Source organism: Chiloscyllium plagiosum, chromosome 6, assembly GCF_004010195.1.
Source record: "Chiloscyllium plagiosum isolate BGI_BamShark_2017 chromosome 6, ASM401019v2, whole genome shotgun sequence".
Lineage (NCBI taxonomy): Eukaryota > Metazoa > Chordata > Chondrichthyes > Orectolobiformes > Hemiscylliidae > Chiloscyllium > Chiloscyllium plagiosum.
The window spans coordinates 16,019,253-16,042,341 of NC_057715.1; the positions used below are offsets into that span (position 1 = coordinate 16,019,253).

The 23,089-nt window shown below is 41.8% G+C and overlaps 1 protein-coding gene across 5 annotated transcripts in view; it reads left to right on the forward strand.

Moving 5' to 3' along the window:
- The window catches only part of nalcn (sodium leak channel, non-selective), a 284,414-nt gene that overhangs the window by 219,404 nt on the left and 41,921 nt on the right, over positions 1-23,089 (forward strand). For all 5 annotated transcript variants that reach the window (XM_043691273.1, XM_043691274.1, XM_043691275.1 and 2 more), the window contains 5 exons: positions 1,053-1,157; positions 10,087-10,193; positions 17,438-17,558; positions 19,458-19,556; positions 19,964-20,057. In XM_043691273.1, the coding sequence (XP_043547208.1) occupies positions 1,053-1,157; positions 10,087-10,193; positions 17,438-17,558; positions 19,458-19,556; positions 19,964-20,057 (526 nt within the window). The remainder of the gene's footprint in view (positions 1-1,052; positions 1,158-10,086; positions 10,194-17,437; positions 17,559-19,457; positions 19,557-19,963; positions 20,058-23,089) is intronic.

Consider the following 23,089-nt stretch of genomic DNA (forward strand, 5'->3'; position numbering starts at 1 on the left):
AATCAGCCGGGACTTTCCCTGACTCCAGTGACTTTTGATAGATCTCAACCAACGCCTCCGCTATTTCCTCAGCCACCTCCCTCAGAACTCGAGGATGTAGCCCATCGGGGCCAGGAGATTTATCAATTTTAAGACCTTTTAGCTTTTCTAGCACTTTCCCTTTTGTAATGGCAACCATACTCAACTCAGCCCCCTGACTCCCTTTAATTGTTAGGATATTCATCATGTCTTCCACTGTGAAGACTGACGCAAAGTACTTTTTACGTTTTCCAGCTATTTCCTTATCTCCCATCACTAGCCTTCCAGCATCAGTTTGAAGTGGTCCAATGTCTACTTTTGCCTGTCGTTTGTTTCTTATATATTGAAAGAAACTTTTCCTATCATTTCTGACATTACTGGCTAACCTACCTTCATATTTGATCCTTTCCTTCCTTTTTTCTATCTTTCAACTCCCCCTCCCACTCTGCCGAGGATATGGAGGTGCTGGGCCTCCTCCACCGCCGCTCCCTCACCACCAGACGCCTGGAGGAAGAACGCCTCATCTGCCTTTATTCCTGATGAAGGGCTTTTGCCCGAAACGTCGATTTTGCCTGTCTTCGGATGCTGCCTGAATTGAAGTGCTCTTCCAGCACCACTGATCCAGAATCTGGTTTCCAGCATCTGCAGTCATTGTTTTTACAGAAGTACAGTGAAGAGTGTATAATGTCTCCACACATGGCACTATCTGATGTACCAAGGTACAAAAACCTTAGGTACAAATTAGTAAGAGAAATGAGAGTTAAAAAGTTAAGCGTTACTTCACAGAATAAGTAGAAAAATAAAGAAATAAGGTAATAGTTAACAACAAAGTATTTCATAGTTTAATCTCGGAAAATAAAGAATAAAGGAAGCTCAACTGGAGGAAAAGACTAGTATGGACTGTTTGGGCTGGATGTACTGTATATCTGATATAATTCAGTGTAAATGTTTGTCAATTCACTGTGCAAGTTATGGTTGACTTTGAAACTGCGAAATTCACTTTTCAGTCCACTGATAAACTTGCCTTCCTGCAGGTTTCAATCCTTTTGCTGACACTAATGCTGGTTTTCGCAAGCTTTGGTGTGCAGCTTTTTGCTGGAAAACTTGCAAAGTGCAATGACCCACACATCACTCGACGGGTAAGAGATTTATCATCATTAAGCTGATAATTTAACTCCATCTTTCTTCATTGACTTTCAGTTTGTTTGAGCTCATCAAGTTTGTTTCCCGTGGGCAGGATATAGCAAAATAAAATCATCAAAGCTGTTTATTTTCAGTTGATTAAAACTTAGTTTATGCAGTTTGTTCTCAAGCTTGTTGCTAGTCGAAAGGATGTTTAATGTTTAGTTGCTTTTTTATGCTTCAATTGGCTAATTGTCTATGGTACTATTTAAACTTGTTGAAATGTATAACTTTTCAAGTCAGTGAATTGAAACTTGCAGGACTAACCAATTTGTAATGTGCCCCATTGTGAATCTCTGGGATGTCTTTAGTGCTGTGCGCTGTGTCACTCGTTAATTACCATCTTTGCTTCTTGAGAAGCTGATGTTTGATGTGGAGCCCAGAAAGACGTCCCTTTTAATTAATGAAGAACAGGAATAGACATGCCACACTAGCATTAGCAAAGGGGAGCCCCACTGAGCCCCATCTGCTTCTTGGAGTTTCAGTGAATGTAATTGCTTTGTCACTGATCCAGGCTGGAACAGTCTATATTCATTCCCTGCCAAGTATTCTCATCTCATGACTTTGTGGCTTCCCCTTGTTTGGATGATTTCTACAACCTTCTTCGGTAATGCCTTTCAGAGATGAAGAGCTAGTATGAGCTTCATCTTTGTAAAAACATATCAACCAAACATAATTTCTCTGTCACAAATCTTTCTTTATATAATGATGGTTATATGTTCTAATATCCTTTTGAAACTTCTTTTTATCAGCTATGAATAACTTTTTAAAAATTAAGCTATGAAACTGATGAATGATTTTTTTTATGAGTTACTGGGTCTCTCGCAGGGGTGCATGGCTTATTTATTTGTATCCAGCCTCCATCTTTTAAAACATCCACTTTTGAAACTAGTACAGGTGTCCCCTCATATCCACAGGTGATATGTTCCTAGACCGAGCCCGGAAACCTGAAACTGCAGACAGTAGCGAATCCTGTCATTTAAATGGGAAATTTACCTCCCCAGCAGCCCCCGGAATCATTTCTGGAATGTTCCATGTAATATTTTCAGGCCGTGGTAAACCGCGGATAATTGAAACAGCAGATACGGGAGTTCGACTGTAGTCAGTTCTAGACCGATAACAAGCAGGAGGAGGCCATACGCCCATTGTGCCTGAACCAGTAATCATTGGACCAAGAGCAAAGTGTGCTGGAAATATTCAACAGTTCAGGAAACAAAGTTAACATTTCAGGCCAAGGATCTTCCATCAGAATTGACAAACATATGCATTCACCTCAATGTAAATAGTGCTAGTGGTAACTTCTTAAACATAGGTTTATTTTTGTTTTTTACACCAGTTCACACCTCAGTGTGGTGCACTGACTGCAAGCACAAACAATGTCCAATTATCTTTTAAACACTTTTCAATTCCTTATAAATGCTGTAACATAACAAATTACACAGAACAAAGCCTGAGGTAGCAATATGATGCTTATACTTACTTATGGATGTAGAAACAGATCAGCAGATGTGTTCCACTAGCTGGTGAAATATTGCTGAGTTAATGAGCAGACTGACAATTGGCAGATTGAGTACAATGTGGGAAATTTGAGGTTATCCACAATGACAAGAAGAATAGAAGGAGCAAAATGTGTTTTAAATGGTGGGAGAGTGCAGAGTGCTGCAACAGATTTGGTTGTCTTTATAATGTACATGCATCAAAGAAATTAGCTTGCAAGGACAGCACTTAATGAGAAAGGCAAATTGGTGGTGTTTATTATAGGGATGGATTATAAAAGCAGGGAAGTCTTGCTGCAAGAGTATGGGATATTGGTGAGATCACTACAGTTTTCATCTCAATACTTAAAGAGGGATATATGTAAATTTGAAACAGTTCAGAGATTGTTCACTTGACTAATTTGTGGGATGAAAGAGTTGTCTTATGAGGAAGAATTGAACAGGTTAAGGCAAACTCATTGGAGTTTTAGAAGGATGATAGGTCGTATTACTGAAGTATAAGATTCTGAGAGGGCTTGATAGGGTGGTTGCTGAGAGGATGTTTCTTCTTATGGAGGAATCTCGAATGAGGATTCACAATTTAAAGGTGGGGGGGTGAGGAATTTTTTCTTTCAAATATTGATAGTTTTGGAATTGTTTTCCTAGAAAGCCATTTGAGGCTACATCATTGAATATATTCAAGGCTGAGTTAGACATGTTTTTGATCAACAAGGGAAAAGGTTGAGATTCTGAAGGGAGATTACAGAGAGTTCGGCAGGAATTTAAAGAGGAGGTCCTCGAGAGTAGTAATACCTGGATTACTCCCGGTGCTACGAGCTAGTGAGGGCAGGAATAGAGCAAATGAATGCATGGCTGAGGAGCTGGTGTATGGGAGAAAGATTCACATTTTTGGATCATTAGAATCTCTTTTGGGGTAGAAGTGACCTGTACAAGAAGGACGGGTTGCACCTAAATTGGAAGGGGACTAATATACTTGCAGGGCGTTCTGCTAGAGCTGCTCAGGAGGATTTAAAGTAGTAAAGTGGGGGGGTGAGACCCAGGGAGATAGTGAGGTAAGAGATCAATCTGAGACTGGTACAGTTGAGATCAGAAGTGAGTCAAACAGTCAGGGCAGGCAAGGACAAGGTAGGACTAATAAATTAAACAGCATTTATTTCAATGCAAGGGGCCTAACAGGGAAGGCAGATGAACTCAGGGCATGGTTAGGAACATGGGACTGGGATATCATAGCAATTATAGAGACATGGCTCAGGGGTGGGCAGGACTGGCAGCTTAACGTTCTAGGATACCAATGCTACAGGAAGGACAGAAAGGGAGGCAAGAGAGGAGGGGGAGTGGCATTTTTAATAAGGGATAGCACTACAGCTGGACTGAGGGAGGATATTCCTGGACATACATCCAGGGAAGTTATTTGGGTAGAACTGAGAAATAAGAAAGGGATGATCACCTTATTGGGATTGTATTATAGACCTCGTAATAGTCGGAGGGAAATTGAGAAACAAACTTGTAAGGAGATTTCAGCTAGCTGTAAGAATAATAGGGTAGTTATGGTAGGGGATATTAACTTTCCAAACGTAGACTGGGACTGCCATAGCGTTAGTGGTTTAGATGGAGAGGAATTTCCATAAGTGTGCACAAGAAATTTTTCTGATTCAGTATGTAGATGTGCCTACTAGAGAAGGTGCAAAACCTGACCTACTTTTGGGAAATAAGGCAAGGCAGGTGACTGAACTGTCAGTGGGGGAGCCCTTTGGGGCCAGTGACCATAATTATATTTGTTTTAAAATAGTGATGGAAAAGGATAGACCAGATCTAAAAGTTGAAGTTCTAAATTGGAGAAAGGCCAATTTTGACGGTATTAGGCAAGAACTTTCGAAAGTTGATTGGGAGCAGATACTCGCAGGTAAAGGGACGGCTGGAAAATGGGAAGCCTTCAGAAATGAGATAACAAGAACTGATTAGGGATAGTCAACATGGCTTTGTGTGTGGGAAATCATGTCTCACACAAACTTGATTGAGATTTTTGAAGAAGTAACAAAGAGGATTGATGAGGGCAGAGCAATGGATGTGATCTATATGGATTTCAGTAAGGCGTTCGACAAGATTCCCCATGGGAGATTGGTTAGCAAGGTTAGATCTCATGGAATACAGGGAGGACTAGCCATTTGGATGCAGAACTGGTTCAAAGGTAGAAGACAGAGGGTAGTGGTGGAAGGTTGTTTTTCAGACTGGAGGCCTGTGACCATTGAGTGCAACTAGGATCGGTGCTGGGCCCTCTACTTTTTGTCATTTATATAAGGATTTGGATGCAAGCATAAGAGGTATAGTTAGTAGGTTTGCAGATGACACCAAAATTGGAGATATAGTGGACAGCGAAGAGGATTACCTCAGATTACAACAGGATCTTGACCAGTTGGGCCAATGGGCTGAGAAGTGGCAGATGGAGTTTAATTCAGATAAATGCAAGGTGCTGCATTTTGGGAAAGCAAATCTTAGCAGGACTTATACACTTAATGATAAGGTCCTCGGAAGTGTTGCTGAACAAAGAGACCTTGGAGTGCAGGTTCATAGCTCCTTGAAAGTGGAGTCGCAGGTAGATAGGATAGTGAAGAAGGTATTTGGTATGCTTTCCTTTATTGGTCAGAGTATTGAGTACAGGAGTTGAGAGGTCATGTTGCAGCTGTACAGGACATTGGTTAAGCCACTGTTGGAATATTGCATGCAATTCTGGTCTCCTTCCTATCAGAAAGATGTTATGAAACCCGAAAGTATTCAGAAAAGATTTGCAAGGATGTTGCCAGAGTTGGAGGAGTTGAGCTATAGGGAGAGGCTAAACAGGTTGTGGCTGTTTTCCCTGGAGCGTCGGAGGCTGAGGGGTGACCTTACAGAGATTTACAAAATTATGAGCGGCATAAATAGGATAAATAGGCAAGGTCTTTTCCCTGGGGTGGGGGAGTCCAGAACTAGAGGGCATAGGTTTAGGGTGAGAGAGGAAAGATATAAAAGAGATCTATGGGGCAATCTTTTCACACAGTGGGTGGTACATGTGTGGAACGAGCTGCCAGAGGAAGTGGTGGAGGCCGGTACAATTGCAGCATTTAAAAGGCATTTGGATGGGTATATGAATAGGAAGGGTTTGGAGGGATATGGGCCGGGTGCTGGCAGGTGGGACTAGATTGAGTTGGGATATCTGGTCGGCATGGACGGGTTGGACCAAAGGGTCTGTTTCCGTGCTGTATATCTCTATGATTCTATGACTCTGACTCTATGAAGAGTAATGAGGCAAGAAATTACTGTTAAAGCCATAATCAGATCAGCTTATTGCAAGGACTGGAGCAGGGTCTATGGGCTGAATAGACCACTCCTGTTCCTATTTCAGATGAGATCATAGCTGCTCTGTTCACTAATTCCAGATATCTACCTTTGATCCATATCTATTCAGACCTTTGGCAACAAGAATCTCAGATCTACAATTTGACCATTGATCTAGTATCGGTTGCAATTTGTGGAAGAGTTCCAAGATTCCATCTCCCTTTCTGTGAAAAAATGTATCCTGTTGTATTCTTGAAATATCTGGCTCCAATTATTAGCAACTGACCTCTGACCCTGGACTCAAATTCCACTTCAACATCTGGTAGATACTGTCACACCATTGACATGTTACACTGTGTAATCGCTTCTCGCAGGCAAATTGTGTTTGCATGAACAACCCGACTTTCAACATTGCAAACTGTTTCTATCATTGTACGTTTAGGAGAAAAGATGTTTTTGTAATGAATAACACCTGAATAGTCTCTGTTAAATTTATTACATACCTCAAATGAAAACAGAAATTGCTGGCAAAACTCAGCAGGTCAGGCAGCATCTGTGGAGAGAAGCAGAGTTAATATTTTGAATCTGGTGACCCTTCTTCAGCATGGATATTAGCTGGCAAAAGGTGGTATTCATGCTGATGGGGATTGGGGGGAGATGCAGGAGTGACCAAATGGGCAGAGATGGAGACCATAGATGAGAAAGACAGGCAGACAAAGGGGTGGATGGTGGTAAGCCAGGGAGGAAGAAAAGCTGACAATGGGGACCATGAGTAGTTGCAAATGTGTTGGCTATGGTGAAAGCAGCCGTTGTGATGACAGTACCAGGGGTGTGGGGGTTGGTAAAGAATGTGGAAGGAGGTGTTCAGGTCCTAAAATTATTAAACTTGTTATTGAGTCCTGAAGGCTGCAGAGTTAAGTAAGGTAGACATGATAGACTGAGTGAATCTTTCGAAGAGTATAAAGGAAGTAGGAATGCTGGATGACTAAAGAAATTGAGGGTTTGGTTAAGAAAAAGAAGGAAGCATATGTCAGGTATAGACAGGATAGATCGAGTGAATCCTTAGAAGAGGAAGTAGGAGTATACTTAAGAGGGAATTCAGGAGGCAAAAAGGGGACATGAGATAGCGTTGGCAAATAGATTTAAGGAGAATCCAAAGTGTTTTTACAAATATATTAAGGACAAAAGGGTAACTAGGGAGAGAATAGGGCCCCTCAAAGATCATCGAGGAGAAAGTGAAGACTGCAGATGCTGGAGATCAGAGCTGAAAATGTGTTGGTGGAAAAGCGCAGCAGGTCAGGCATCATCCAAGGAGCAGGAGAATCGACGTTTCGGGCATGAGCCGTTCTTCAGGAAGAAGGGCATTCCTGAAGAAGGGCTCATGCCCGAAATGTCGATTCTCCTGCTTCTTGGATGCTGCCTGACCTGCTGCGCTTTTCCAGCAACACATTTTCACCCTTCAAAGATCAGCAAGGCGGCCTTTGTGTGGAGCCACAGAAAATGGGGGAGATCTAAGTGAATATTTTCCATCAGTATTTACTGTGGAAAAGGATATGGAAGATATAGACTATCGGGAAATAGATGGTGACATCTTGCAAAATGTCCAGATTACAGAGGAGGAAGTGCTGGATGCCTTGAAACGGTTAAAGGTAGATAAATCTCCAGGACCTGATCAGGTGTACCCAAGAACTCTGTGGGAAGCTAGAGAAATGATTGCTGATCCTCTTGATGAGATATTTGTATCATCGATGGTCACAGGTGAGGTGCCGGAAGACTGGAAGTTGGCAAACGTGGTGCCACTGTTTAAGAAGGGTGGTAAAGACAAGCCAGGGAACTATAAACCGGTGAGCCTGAACTCAGTGGTGGGCAAGTTGTTGGAGGGAATCCTGAGGCACAGGATGTACATGTATTTGGAAAGGCAAGGACTGATTCGGGATAGTCCACATGGCTTTGTGCGTGGGAAATCATGTCTCACAAACTTGATTGAGTTTTTTGAAGAAGTAACAAAGAAGATTGATGAAGGCAGAGCAGTAGATGTGATCTATATGGACTTCCGTAAGGCGTTCGACAAGGTTCCCCACAGGAGACTGATTAGCAAGGTTAGATCTCATGGAATACAGGGAGAACTAGTCACTTGGATACAGAACTGGCTCAAAGGTAGAAGTCAGAGGGTGGTGGTGGAGGGTTGTTTTTCAGACTGGAGCCTGTGACTAGGGGAGTGCCACAAGGATCGGTGCTGGGCTCTCTACATTTTGTCATTTACATAAATGATTTGGAAGCGAGCATAAGAGGTACAGTTAGTAAGTTTGCAGATGACACCAAAATTGGAGGTATAGTGGACAGCAAAGAGGGTTACCTCAGATTACAACAGGATCTTGACCAGATGCGCCAATGGGCTGAGAAGTGGCAGATGGAGTTTAATTCAGATAAATGCGAGGTGCTGCATTTTGGGAAAGCAAATCTTAGCAGAATTTATACATTTAATGGTAAGGTCCCTGGGAGTGTTTCTGAACAAAGAGACCTTGGAGTGCAGGTTCATAGCTCCTTGAAAGTGGAGTGGCAGTTATATCGGATAGTGAAGAAGACGTCTGGTATGCTTTCCTTTATTGGTCAGGTTATTCAGTACAGGAATTGGGAGGTCATGTTGTGGCTATACAGGATATTGGTTAGGCCACTTTTGGAATATTGCGTGCAATTCTGGTCTCCTTCTTATCGGAAAGATGTTGTGAAACATGAAAGAGTTCAGAAAAGATTCACAAGGATGTTGCCAGGGTTGGAGGATTTGAGCTACAGGGAGAGGCTGAACACGTTGGGGCTGTTTTCCCTGGAGCATCGGAGGCTGAGGGGTGACCTTATTGAGGTTTACAAAATTATGAGGAGCATAGATGGGTAAATAGGCAAAGTTTTTTCCCTGGGGTCGAGGAGTCCAGAACTAGAGGGCATAGGTTTAGGATGAGAGGGGAAAGATATAAAAGAGACCTAAGGGGCAAACGTTTCACACAGAGGGTGGTACGGGTGTGGAATGAGCTGCCAGAGGAAGTGGTGGAGGCTAGTACAATTGCAACATTTAAGAGGCATTTGGATGGATATATGAATAGGAAGGGTTTGGAGGGATATGGGCTGGGTGCTGGCAGGTGGGACTATTGGGTTGAGATATCTGGTCGGCATGGACGGATTGGACCGAAAGGTCTGTTTCCATGCTGTACATCTATATGACTCTGTGAGTCCCCAAGCAGAAATTGAGGTGCTGTTCTTCCAGCTTACGCTGAGCTTCACTGGAGCACTGCAGCAAACCTGGGACAGATGTTGGCCAGGGAACAGGGTGGGAGTGTTGAAGTGGCACGCAACCAGTCGCTCCGTCTTTTTTATGGATATCGGACTGTCTGTAAGCATGTCCCCGAGCTTCCAATTGCCCGTCACTTGAACACACTACTGTGTTCCCTGGCCAATCACTGTCTCCGGCTTGCTGCAGTGCTCCAGTGAAGCTCAGCAAAAGTTGGAGAACAATGCCTCATTTTCCGCTTGGGGACGCTGCAGCCTTCAGGACTCAATCTTGAGTTCAATAATTTTAGAGCATCTTCTTCCATGTCCTTTGCACCCCCACCCTCCACACCTCAGGCCCTGTCAACACATGGGCTACTTTCACCACAGCCAATACATTTTCACCTATTTATGGTCCACATTATCAGCTCTTCTTCCTCCCTGACTTGCTTTCATCCATCCCTTTGTCTGCCTGTGGACTGAATCTTCACCTGTTTGTTCACTCATCCCCACGTAACCCCACCGCCCCCCCACCTCCCACCACCACCACCAATGAGCATATATACCATCTTTTCCCAGCTACTATTATGACAAAGGGTCATTGGCCCCAAAACATTAACTCTGCTTTCTCCCCCCCGATGCTGCCTGAGTTTCTCCAGCAATTTCTGTTTTTGTTTCAGATCTTCAGCAGTTATTTGTTTTATTTTAATTTTACATACCTCCATGTTTTATCTGTTCTTAAATGTTTTTTTTCAATATTGCAAGTAAATAATTGAATATCTCACAAATAGTCCTTGTGGCATGTTGTGGGTTTTAGGAGCTTTGTCATGGCATGTTCAGGATCAACGTCAGTGTCTCAAAGGATCTCAACTTGAAGTTAAAGGCGGGTGAGAAAAAGCCAGGCTTTTGGGTGCCTAGAGTTTGGTAAGTTCTAAGAAAAAAAACAGAATAAATAAAGTGCATCCGGAAATGGCAGTAATATAGCAATGCTTAACAGAAAAATGGTCAAAAGTAAATGCTATTCACACAGCAGGGAATTCACTAATGCGGCTCTAATTGAAACTTCTATCATTGACTGGTACAGCATGGAAAGAGGCTCTTCAGCCCGTCATGTCCATACTAGCCATAAAACATTATTTAGTCTAGTCCCATTTCTCAGCAATTGGTCCATGGTCTTGTATGCTATGATGCTTTAAGTGCTCTTTTTTTGTTAGATTAGATTCCCTACAGTGTGGGAACAGGCCCTTCAGTCCAACAAGCCCACATCGACCCTCCGAAGAGTAACCCACCCTGACCCATTTCCCTCTGACTAATGCACCTAACAATTTAGCATGGCCAATTCACCTGGCCTGCACATCTTTGGACTATGGGAGGAAACCGGAGCACCCAGAGGAAACCCATACAGACACGGGGAGAATGTGCAAACTCCACACAGTCACCCGAGGCTGGAATCGAACCTGGGTCCCTGGTGCTGTGAGGCAGCAGTGCTAACCACTGAGCCACCATGCTCATCTAACTACTACTTAAATATTATGAGGGTTCCTGCCTCTAACACCTTTTCACTCACCTTCTGAGTGAAAGAAAATCCCCTTGATACTTCCTGCCATTTATCTTAAATCTGTGTCCCTAGTTATTGATCCCTCAACTAAGGGAAAATGTTTCTTCTTATCCACCCTATCTGTGCCCCTCATCATTGTGTACATGTCAATCAGGTCATTAGCTCTCCCCACCCACCCCTGACCCCAGATTTCTCTGCTGTAAGAAAAACAACCCCAGCTTCTCTGGTGTCTCTTCATTGTTGAAAAGCTCCAGCGCAGGCAACATCCTGGTGAATCCCCTCTGCACCTTCTCTATTGCAATCACAAGCTTCATAGGGTGTCAGGACCAGTATTGCACTTGATACTCTGCTTGTGGCTTAGTTAGATCCATCAAAATCTCCTTGCAACTAGATACAGGTTTCCAATGACCAAGTCAACCTGTGACCATCACCTTCAGTTCCTGCCATTTTTAGGAACCAATTTATCAAATTACCCTGGAATCCATGGGCACTTACCTCTTTGACCAGTCTCCTATGCAAGACCTTATAACAACCTTACTAAAATCAACGTATACTGTATCCACTGCACACCCTCATCCACACATCATCCACCTCCTTAAAAGAAATCGCTAGTGTAACTTCGTTCATTAAATCTTCCGTACAGTTTCAATGAACTTTCCACTTTTTGAAGAACCATTATGTAGCTGATTTGACATCAATCCCCTTTAAAGCAAAGAATCATACAGCATCACTGGAGGCCTTCCTATCCATCCTACCGATGCTAGCTATTCAAAAGACCAAAGCAATCAGTCCCCTTGCTCTTTACCCACAGTCCTGCAAAATAATCTTCCTTTGAGTGTTTTTTGCTGTTGAAAGTTACGATAGAATTTGTTGCTAACACCCTGTCAGGCAGCATACTCCAGATAACATCACCTCGATGTAGCAAAACATTCCTTTGCTCCCACTGACTCTTTTTCAAAACCTTTTAAATCTGTATTCTCATTACCAACCTTCCTGTTAGTGGAAGAAGCTTCTTATTGACTCCATCAAAACCTTTAACCTTCTCTGTTCCAATCCATTAAGCATTTCAATAAGTCAATTGAAAAAAATGTCTCCAATATACTTTCTTCTGTTCTGTTTGGCTTCTGTGTGGAACACAGACTTTGGGTGGAAGGATCAACATATGTTCCACTCAAAGGATCTGGAAGCACTCTCTTTTTGGCCATGGGAAATGTGCAATGACAGCCCAAATGCTCGCCCTAACATTATTCCTTTCTTTATGAAATTCTGCCCACTCACACTCTGTTCCTATCCCTGCAGCACTGCATGATTAAACACAACAAATGAATATGGTGCCTCTCAGGTATGCTATCAGGCAAAATTTCACTTTGAGCCACATAAGGAGATAATAGGGCAGGGACTATAAACTTATTCAATGAAGGCAGTTTTCAATAATCTCTTAAAGGAGGAAAGAGAATGCACAGGTTTAGGGAGGGAATTCTCCAGCTTAGGGTCTAGACAACTGATGGAAAGACACCAGAAGAGGAGAAACGGGAATAGGAGATGCTTAAGAGTTCACATTGGTTGAATGCAACGATCTGCGTAGGTTGTGTTCCAAGTAGTGACAAGGTGCAGCATAAACGTTTTCAGTAGATTATTATTATAAACAGTTATTATTATCAGTATGTAGTTTGTAAGGCACTGAGCAGTAAATTGTGACTTGAAATAAACTCAAGATTAAGTGTTTTGTAAAAGGACAAACTGATACTTCAGAAACTCATGGTCCAACTCATCATTTCAGATGTTGATGCTCCACATGAACCTCCTCCTTCTCTGTATCATCTCACCCTATCATCTTATACATCTCTCCCTTTCTCTCTCATGGATTAAACTTCACCTTCAACCATCCTGTTCATCTCAACTGCTTTGAAGTTTTTCTTTTTTACCACTGAAAAGTTTGATTTCTTCAGAAATCCTCAGGTGATTTATTAATGAGTGTATTATAATTAAACTTAGGACTTGCTCCCAAGTAGAAGCATCATCCGTATCAATCCTGTATTCCATCATCCTACTGCCATCGCTTTGAAGTCCAGGAAAGATCCCTAACCTCTTCAGTTTTTGTCTTGATCATTATGATCCATTCAGACACCACCATTGTGAATGTTCTTCACTTTTCATTACCCCCATGATCTATATTCGATCAGAAGCCAAAGTGGACAGATGTTTGATCACAGCTTTGTTCAGATATAGTTGGAGAGGAAGTGGCAATCAACCAAAATTCCCAATGTTCATCACAACCTGGTATCCCCTGCTGGGTGTGTCCTTGCCTGATTGCTTAAGTGATGGGATCTGGCGTGGATATGCTGCTCGTGTGATTGCACAACCTGCCAACTCTGACTGAATGCTGATACAGGTGACAGAGTTTTAGAATAGCTGAAGTTTACTGTAGGTGGTAAACAGGAGGCAAGCCAGGAGTGCTTTGAAACTGTTGTATCTGGAGGGTTCCCAGATGAGGGTTTCAGCAGCCAGTGAGCTGAGGCAGTGGTGGAGTTAGCCAACATGAACACCTTTGTGACAGAATGTTGCTGAAAGATAAAAGCCTTGGACTATGGACCATCTCTCAATTGCACCAGGGGTAGGAAACGGCTTGTGTAGAATAGTCTTTCTTTGAAAATTTATAGATTGGAAAAATAAGAAAATAAACGCTGTCATTATAAGGACAAGGCTTACTCTTAACTGACACCATTAACTTAATTAAGTATAATAAGCACATATTGCATTTCAAATGGTTATTTACATTAGCACTGGTTTATGATCTGTTCAACTAGTTAATTATTAAATAACCAAGCATGCTCTGGATAATGTACATTCTCCTTAATTCTGTATTAGATTGTTAGGGGATATCTTATCTTTATGGCCCCTAGTTAACATCTCCCGAAAAAGTGGAAACATCTGTATATCTACCCTATAGATTTCCTTCATAATATTAAAGATGTCTATCAGAACGTTCCCTCAGCCTTCTCTTCGGTAGAAAAAGGAGCCCCTGGCTGTTCAATCTTCCCGATTGTTATAATTCCTGGATCCTTAGGAATTCTTCTTTTGCACTTTCTCTAATGCCTCCACATTTTTTTGGCATAGGATCAGCACAGTGAGTTAAATGTAGCAGTTGGTTAAACAAAAATAATCATTGTAATGAATCATCCAGTGAATTCTTTGGTTTCATGTTTATTCTTTGCTTTTGACTGGAATAAAAAGAGTTCAATCTTTTTATTTTATTCACAGAGAGTGGGGAGAATGTGAAACAAACTGCCAGATTAACTAGTTGTAGTGGACAGTTTGTTTTTAATTTGTTCATGGGATATAGACATCGCTGTCTAGGCCAGCAGCACTGTGACTCAGCAGTTAACTATGTTGCCTGACAGCACCAGGGACCTGGGTTTGATTCCACCCTCGGGTGACTGTCTGTCTGTGTGGAGATAATACATTCTCCCCGTATCTGCACGGGTTTCCTGCCACAGACCAAAGATGTGCAGGCTAGGTGGATTAGCCATATGAAATGCAGTGTTTTGGGATGGGGTGTGTCTGGGTAGTACCCTCTTCAGACGGTTAGTGTGGACTTGATGGGCCAAATGGCCTGTTTCCACACCACCACCTCCCATTGTGGTCAATAGTGTAGATACATTTAAGGGGAAGTTGATTAAACACATCAGGGAGAAACAAATCGAAGTTGATGTTAGGAAGGTACGATGAAGAAGGACAGGAAGCAGCTTATTTGGAGCACAAGCACTAACACGGAGCAGTTGGATGGCCTGTTTCTATGCCCCAAATATTAAATATGTGTTATTTTGCGTTTATTGTCTCCTGTTGTTCTTTTGCTTTAACCTGTATCCTTTGGCTCCCTACTCTCCTTATTCACTTTATCAAAACCTTTTTATAACTTCACATGCCTCGTCCCACCTTGTCTCTTTTTGCAATAAGAGGAATACTTCCATTTTTGCAAGTCACTTTCTGATGTGCATTACAACTGGCAAAAGATTATCCTTCCCAGATGAAGAATGATTTGTAGAATGTTAGAAATATTAGGATTAGCTTATGATCAACGAATTCTCTTGAGAACTACTCTGGAGAGGAGCAATCCTGGATTGTAGTTAGATAGCTCTCAGCAGATCATGATTAAAATTTGACCGGCAAGGTATAGTTTAAGAAGCTGAGGGATTAGTTGGAGAAGCTGAGGGATTAGAGTAGAACCATTGACATTCCTCCAGGTGCATTTAAACCGAACTCATGCACTGCTCAGCCTGAGGCCTTGGTTACTGTCAATGTCAGAAGAAGTGCAGGTTTTAGTGACTCTCAAATTAGACAAATGTTGCAATACATCGCACTGGTTGTGGAAATATCTTGCTATGGAAAGAATCAAGATTGATTATGCTCTTGATTCTTTCTCTATGGTACTGATGACTGATAGGTGCAGGTTGCAACCGCTTACAGTCACATGTCACTTAATTTCAAGTTTCACTCAGTCATAGAGTCAGAAAACTATACAGTAGAGAAACAGACCCTTTGGTCCAACTCGTCCATGCCAACCAGATATCCCAAATTATTCTAGTCCCATTTGCCAGCATTTGGCCCATATCCTTCTAAACCCTTCCTGTTCATATACCCATCCAGATGCCACTCCCCAGCCCATTGGCCTATCTGATCAAGGTCCCGTTGTACTCTGAGGTAACCTTCTTCACTGTGCACCACACCATCAATTTTGGTTCCACCTGCAAACTTACTAACTATACCTCCTATGTTCACATTTGAATCATTTATATAAATGACAAAAAGCAATGGACCCAGCACTGATCCTTGTGGCACACCACTGGTCACAGGCCTCCAGTCTGAAAATCAACCCCCACCACCACCCTCTGTCTCCTACCTCTAAGCCAGTTCTATATCTAAGTGGCTAGTTCTCCTTGTGTTCCGTGTGATCTAACCTTGCTAACCAGTCTACCATGAGGAACCTTGTCGAATGCCTCACTGAAGTTCATATAGATCATGTCCACTGCTCTGCCCTCATCAATCCTCTTTGTTACTTCTCCACAAAACTCAATCAAGGTTGTGAGATACAATTTCTCATGCACAAAGCCAAGTTGACTATCCCTAATCAGTCTGTGCCTTTCCAAATAAATTAAATCCTGTCCGTCAGGATTTCCTCCAACAACTTGCCCACCACTGACATCAGGCTCACCGGCCTATAGTTCCCTGGCTTTTCCTTATCACCTTTCTTAACTGTGCAGTTAATAAAGGTCAGCAAAAATCTTCCTTAACAAGCAACTTACATTGCTGAGCGAAAGTCTCAGTTCGTAGCCTGTCACTTAAAAATTCCAGTGAGTTGCTCCCGATTCAGATGCTTGAACACAAAATCAAGATTGACATTCAGCGCGGTGCTGAGGGAGTGCTGCACTATTAGAGGTGGCTTCTTCTGGATGAGATGTTAATCCGAGTCCCAGTCTCCCCTCTCAGGTGGACGCAGATGTTTCTATGGTACTCTTTCAAAAAGAATAGACAAGTTCTTACTGGTATCCTGGCCAACATTTATCCCTCAATCAGCCACACTGAGAAAAGTGATCTGGTCTTTATTACATTGAAGAACTACTGAATTTTCATCATCAATTTCAAATTCGTCCACATGTAGCCCTACGGAGGATCTCCAAGATATCCACGTTTCTTCAATTCTGGCATTTTGAGCACCCCCAGTGCTAATCACTCAATCACTGACAACTCAGAACCCCCTCCCTAAATCTCTCTGTCTTTCTGTCAGTCTTTATTCCTTAACGTTTATCCTTAAAACCTATTTCATTGACTGAATCTTTGGGCATGTGTGTGTAGATCTCCTTTTAAAGTCCATTTAGAATGGTTTACAACAGCAAAAATGCTGAGGAAAGACAAATTGCTGTTATATTCTTCTAATAATTTGAAATTCATGGTTAGCTTTAAAATATCCTCTTGGTACAGTATCGATACACTGCAAACAGTTGTTAACCATTGCTTGTTGGGTCCTGCCATAATCTTTGTTCACTCACTAACATTGCCACCATTCTCCCTGGACACTGTATGAGGCTGAAGTAGACCATTCACATGATGCTGTTTTACTTGACCATGACCTAAGCCTCTAACCCAACATCATCTCCATCACTTTATCTCCATCCATCCGCCATTTCCTCTCCCCTCCTCCCTCATCTCATAAAGTCATGGAATCTCACAGCACAGAAACAGACCCTATGGTCCAACCAGTCCATGCTGAACATAATCCCAAAGTGAACTAGCCCCACCAGCCTGCTTTAGCCCCATATTTCTCCAAACCATTCCTATTCATCTGCTTCGTCTTCTGTAACTTTGTTACCTCCAGATTCCCTCGTTGGCCTGTAATTTTCCACTCTCCATTAACACAAGCTTATCTAAGATGCTGCTTTCTATGTCCCAGTTCACAGCAAGTGTTATTAACACGTCATGCTTCTTCGCAGCAACTTCAGATATTTTATTCTATTAATGCCAGTTGTTGGACTTATTATTCAAAGACTCAGGATAATTCTTTGATAATTAAATTATGGATTTCTAATAATGATTTTTTTTGTTTGTTTTCCAGGGCCAACCCACGTAATTTCAATTTTGACAATGTTGGAAGTGCATTGCTGGCTTTATTTGAAGTGCTGTCATTAAAAGGCTGGGTGGAGGTTAGGGACGTCATCATTCACCGAGTGGGCCCAGTAAGAACCCCCTGCATCATATATTTCTAACATTTCAAAACAATTGTGTTAAGAATGAAGAAAAATAGAGGGGGTTTTGAGGATAAGTGCAAGGAAGTCTTACCATAGTTGAACAGGGCTGTTGTGGAACTGCACCTGAAGGGTGGCATGGTGGCTCAGTGGTTAGCACTGCTGCCTCACAGCACCAGGGTCGCAGGGTCGATTCCAGCCTGAGGCGACTGTCTGTGTGGAGTTTGCACATTCGCCCCATGTCTGCGTGGGTTTCCTCCCACAGTCCAAAGATGTGCAGGTCAGGTGAATTAGCCATGCTGAATTGCCCATAGTGTTACATGCATTAGTCATAGAGAAATGGGTCTGGGTGGGTTACTCTTCGGAGGGAGGGTTGGTGTGGGCCAAAGGGCCTGTTTCCACACTGTAGGGAATCTAATCTAAAAATCAGTTCAGGTCAGTGTCCCTACCTAAAGAAGTTACATGCCTTAAAGATGGGATTGTGAGAGTTATCCTTTGATTAGAAGTTGTGTAGAATGTGTCTCATTTGTATTTAAGTGAATAGGTGGTGATCTCATTGAAACATTGAAGATTCTGAAGGGTACCACAAAATGGAGGCTGCCAGGCCTTTTCCCCCAGTTGGAGAGTCAGAGTTTCAGGTTAAGGGGTCAACATGTAAGACTATAAAAGGGAGACATTTCTTCATACAGCGGAATGTGAATATTTACAAATCCCTGCACCGGAAAGCCATTAATGCTAAGTTGTTGACTCTGTTCAAGGCTGAGATTGAGGGATGTTTTGATAATAAGGAATCACATGATAGGAGTATGGGGTGGGAAAATGAAATTGTAGTAAACAATCAGCCATGATAGTAACCCTGGGGGCCCATGCAATCTACTCCTGCTCCTACTTGCTATGTTTTTTAGACTCATCAGCCCAGAATTTATGAATGGCAAAGGAACACTGTACCCGACACATTGCATTAATGATTGTCACAACTCAGTGTTCTTTTGATTGGCAATTTATGAAATACAAAGTTCCTGTTCAACATGGCATCCTCTACATGGAATATGTTGTATGTACAAGCAAGGCATGTAACACTGAACCTTTTAAATCAGATGCGGAAAGTAAGGTAAAGAGAGGGAAAGATAGATGGCATTAGGCGAAAGAAATATGAGTCAGAAAAAAGAGCATTTAATTTGTTTTAATACTCCTAAAATAATTATATTCAGAACATTTGAGATGCCATTCTTATTAAATTAAATTTTCAGGTCCAGAGAAGTTGTTTTTGCAGTAATTAAGATTTGCTATCCCATTAGAATTGGGAGGCACGGTGGCACAGATGGGCGGCACGGTGGCACAGTGGTTAGCAGGTTCAATTCCCGCCTCAGGCAACTGTCTGTGTGGAGTTTGCACATTCTCCCCGTGTCTGCGTGGGTTTCCTCAGGGTACTCCAGTTTCCTCCCACAGTCCAAAAAAATGTGCATGTTAGGTGAATTGGCCATGCTAAATTGCCCGTAGTGTTAGGTGAAGGGGTAAATGTAGGGTCTGGGTGGGTTGCTCTTCGGAGGGTCGGTGTGAACTTGTTGGGCCGAAGAGCCTATTTTCACACTGTAAGTAATCTAATCTAAAATTCATTCATACTTAATTGTGGCAGCCCCAACTTTCTCTGGCACAGTTACTAGGTAACTACTGAAAGATCCACATTCATAATCCACCAACCAAGCAGGTAACACCAAAGGAAAACTGATGGAGCCAGGCAACTTCCTGATTTCTATATTTAACAACATATGTGCAGGTTCTGGAATTTGTGTTTGATTTACTTCTTAATAGTGAGTGCTAATAGCCTCACAGCTATTGTTAACACAAAATCCATGTCACTGTATCTAACTCTGAACTGCCTCCCACCAGATTCATGGCATCTACATCCATGTCTTTGTGTTCCTCGGCTGCATGATTGGACTGACGCTCTTCGTTGGAGTTGTCATCGCTAATTTCAATGAAAACAAGGTATCTTCAGTCGCTGCTATTGGGGAACTCCGTCCCTGTGCACATCCTCTACAGTTTCCAAACTAAATAAAATTGCGAGACAAAGAATTGATTTCATTCCGTTTCATTAAACTTGTGGCACAATTGGTTCTCTTAGCTCCTATAACTCTCCAGAATCAAATGTCAAAGTTATTGCTATCATTCTGAGGCAGCATATTATAATGAAAAAAGACACATCACTTTAGAAAGTCTATCACACCCTTGGGTCACTTCAGAGGATCTTTATATTCAATTTGCTTTGCTCTGTAATCAAAATTTATTGTGTATATCGATCGGAAAATCGTTTGTGTACAGTAATCCAATTAATCTTAATTGAGATGAAAAATGTATTTCACTGTGCAATGATGTTCTGGTCTGATTTTTTTTAGGGCACTGCCTTACTGACTGTAGACCAGAGGAGGTGGGAGGATTTGAAAAGTCGGTTAAAGATTGCCCAACCACTGCATCTTGCAGCTCGTCCTGGTAGGTTCTTTTCAGTCTGCTTGAGAAAACATTTCAGATCACGACATCTTTGCATTTTTTTAAAATCTACATGGGAGAATTTTTAATATCACAACTTAACCAAAGAATAGTCCCTTTTCTTCAACTCAGTTGTCTGTTTCATTCCACAATTTTCATAAGTAGCCATACAAGCACCTATCTTAATCTCCTTTCTTTTCTTCCTTCTCTATAATGTACCTTGGGATGCTTTCGATTTTTACATAGAACATTGAGCAGTACAGTACAGGAACGGGCCCTTCAGCCCATGATGTTATGACGAACATGACTCAAAATTAAACTAATCCCTTCTACCTGCTCTTGGTCCATATCCCTCCATTCCTTGCATATTCATGAGCTTATCTAAAAGTCCCTTAAATGCCACTGTCATATCTGCCTCTACCATTACCCCTAGCAAGGCGTTCCAGACTCCTGCCACTCTGTGTAAAAAATTTGTCCCTCAAATCTCCTTTGAATATCCCCCCTCTCACTTTAAATGCATGCCCCCGGTATTAGACAAAATGTTGTTGTTGTTTCCTTTATCCATGGTTAATGCACCTAAAGAAGCACTACGCCTCTGGCAAGTTGTTAGGAATATAGCACTGTACAGCAACAACTTACATTTATATAACACCTTCATGGCAAAACAACTCAAGATGTTTCACTGAAGAAAGCAACATTTGACACGTGGCCATGTAAGGAGATATTAGTTCAAGAGACATATAACTTCACTAAGATCCAAATAATTAAAAATCCAGAAGCTGGGGTAGTATATTGTAATTTTGATGCATTGCTCTCTGTGCTGCCTTTCCTGTCGAGGAGGTGTTTACAAAGTTGGTACAATGATGTCTGCCTGCAATCACTCAGTGTAATACATAACCTTTTCTTAGATATTCATTTATCTGCCATATTTATGCATCATGCATGAAAAGGAATTATGTTTGAACTCTGTACTTCAGTGGTTTAATTCCCTTAGGGTTAACTGTGAAAATGCTATTGCACCTACTTTCCAAGTGAACACTTCAAATATTAGCACTACCAAAATTTGTTTCTTAGCCTTAATTGTTTAATTTTAATTCCTACGTTTTATGTAGGCATTACTGCAAGGCAGCATTAAATTCCCATCCCTAACCACCCTTTAAAAAAGTGTTTTTGAAATGCCTGCTTGAACTGATGCCACTCATGTGATGTAGATACACCCACTGTGCTGTTTGGGAAAAAATTCCTAATTTAGTGAGTTAATTAATAATTGCCTCAGTGATATTCAGAATCTGCCCATTGCATTATGAAATGGAACTTTGGCGGTAATTAAATAAATGAAGGGTAGGATGGCAGCATAATGGTAATGTCATTAGACCAATCATCCAGAGGCCTCTAATTCTCGCAGGGCACAGGATCAAATCCCCGCCATGGTAGCTGGTAGAATTTAAATGCATTTCATAATTCTGGAAGAGTAATTTCAATTATCAGAAAAACCCACTGATTCTTTTATGCCCTTTTAGAGAAGGAAATAAGCCATTCTTTGCTGAGCTGGCCCACAGGTAACTCCGGACCCACAATCGTGTTCATTCTGAATTGCCCTCTGAAGTGGTTTGTGAAGTAGACAGGCAGGAGGCTGGAAGAACACAGCAAGCCTGGCAGCATCAGGAGGTGGAGAAGTCAACATTTCAGATGTAACCCCTCTTCAGGACTGGGAGCTGAAGAAGGGTTACACCCGCAGACCTGAAGAAGGGTTCCACCCGAAACGTCGACTTCTCCAGCTCCTGATGCTTGCTGTGTTCTTCCAGACCCCTGCTGTCTACTTTGGATTCCAGCACCTGCAGTTTTTCTCGCTCTGAAGTGGTTTAGCACTCATTCATATCAAGGGCAATTAACAGTGGGCAGCAAATACTGGCCTTACTAGCAGTGAAAGAACACACTTTAAAAAATAAATTATTTGAAATATGATAAAATTTTAAGGAGGTGATGACTTCAATACAAGCCAATCAATAGTTTGTAGCAGGAAGATTTTAAATTCTATCATGTTTTTACGAGAAGCCTGGAAATCTAAACAGGATTTGCTTGATTCTATCTGTCGCGGAAATAGAATTGAGGCATATCTGCCAATGAAACAATTTTTGAACTTAAGATTATGTCATGTATGCAGATTAATTCATTCACTCTCATCTCTTGCCATTCTTCTTGTACTAACTGCTAAATCTTACATTGTTCAGAATCTGCTACATTTTCAACAATACTCTACCATTTTAAAAAAGAGAGAAGTTCTGCTTGAATGTGAAATAAGGGCCAAACATTTATGGTTAATAACGTAGGTGTCCAAATTATAAAATCAATAGAAAAGTATTCGTGAGGTGGAAAGAAATATTTACAAGCATGAAGACAGAAATGTGGTGCATTTTTCTGTCAAGAAAGGACAAACATAACTTTTCTTTTGGAAATAGGGGTGGAGTTGGGATATTTGCTTATTGTCTTTAAAATCATAGACATTTGTGATCAAGTAGAATCAGAGAGAATGGCAGAGTAGATGGGGGTTACACACAAGCATCCTAGCAAGCTGTGAAGGATTTGCCAAAGAAATGCCTTTTCCCATTGGGAATTCTCATGTGTCTGGAACCTTATGGAAGTACCTATTTAAAGTGGAGACTTTGGAGGCTTCAACTGAATTTAAGTAAATAGTTACTCAAGGCAAGTTTGATGATTAAATACCTGGTCTAACACCCGAGTAATTATTCAACTGATCCCCAAGTCAAATCACACACACCTTGGATCAATACCTCCTCCAGACCCCTTACACATTCCACCCCTTCCCCACATCACAATCTCCAGGACCTCACACTCCTTCTCAATGCACTACCACCCCCACAGGACCTGAAATGTCTGTTATCCACGACTGGACTTAAAACACACACACACACACACACAACACTCCTGCGCACACACACACACACATCAACACACCTACAATATACTGACACACACATCAACACACCTACACACACGTACACATACATACAAAG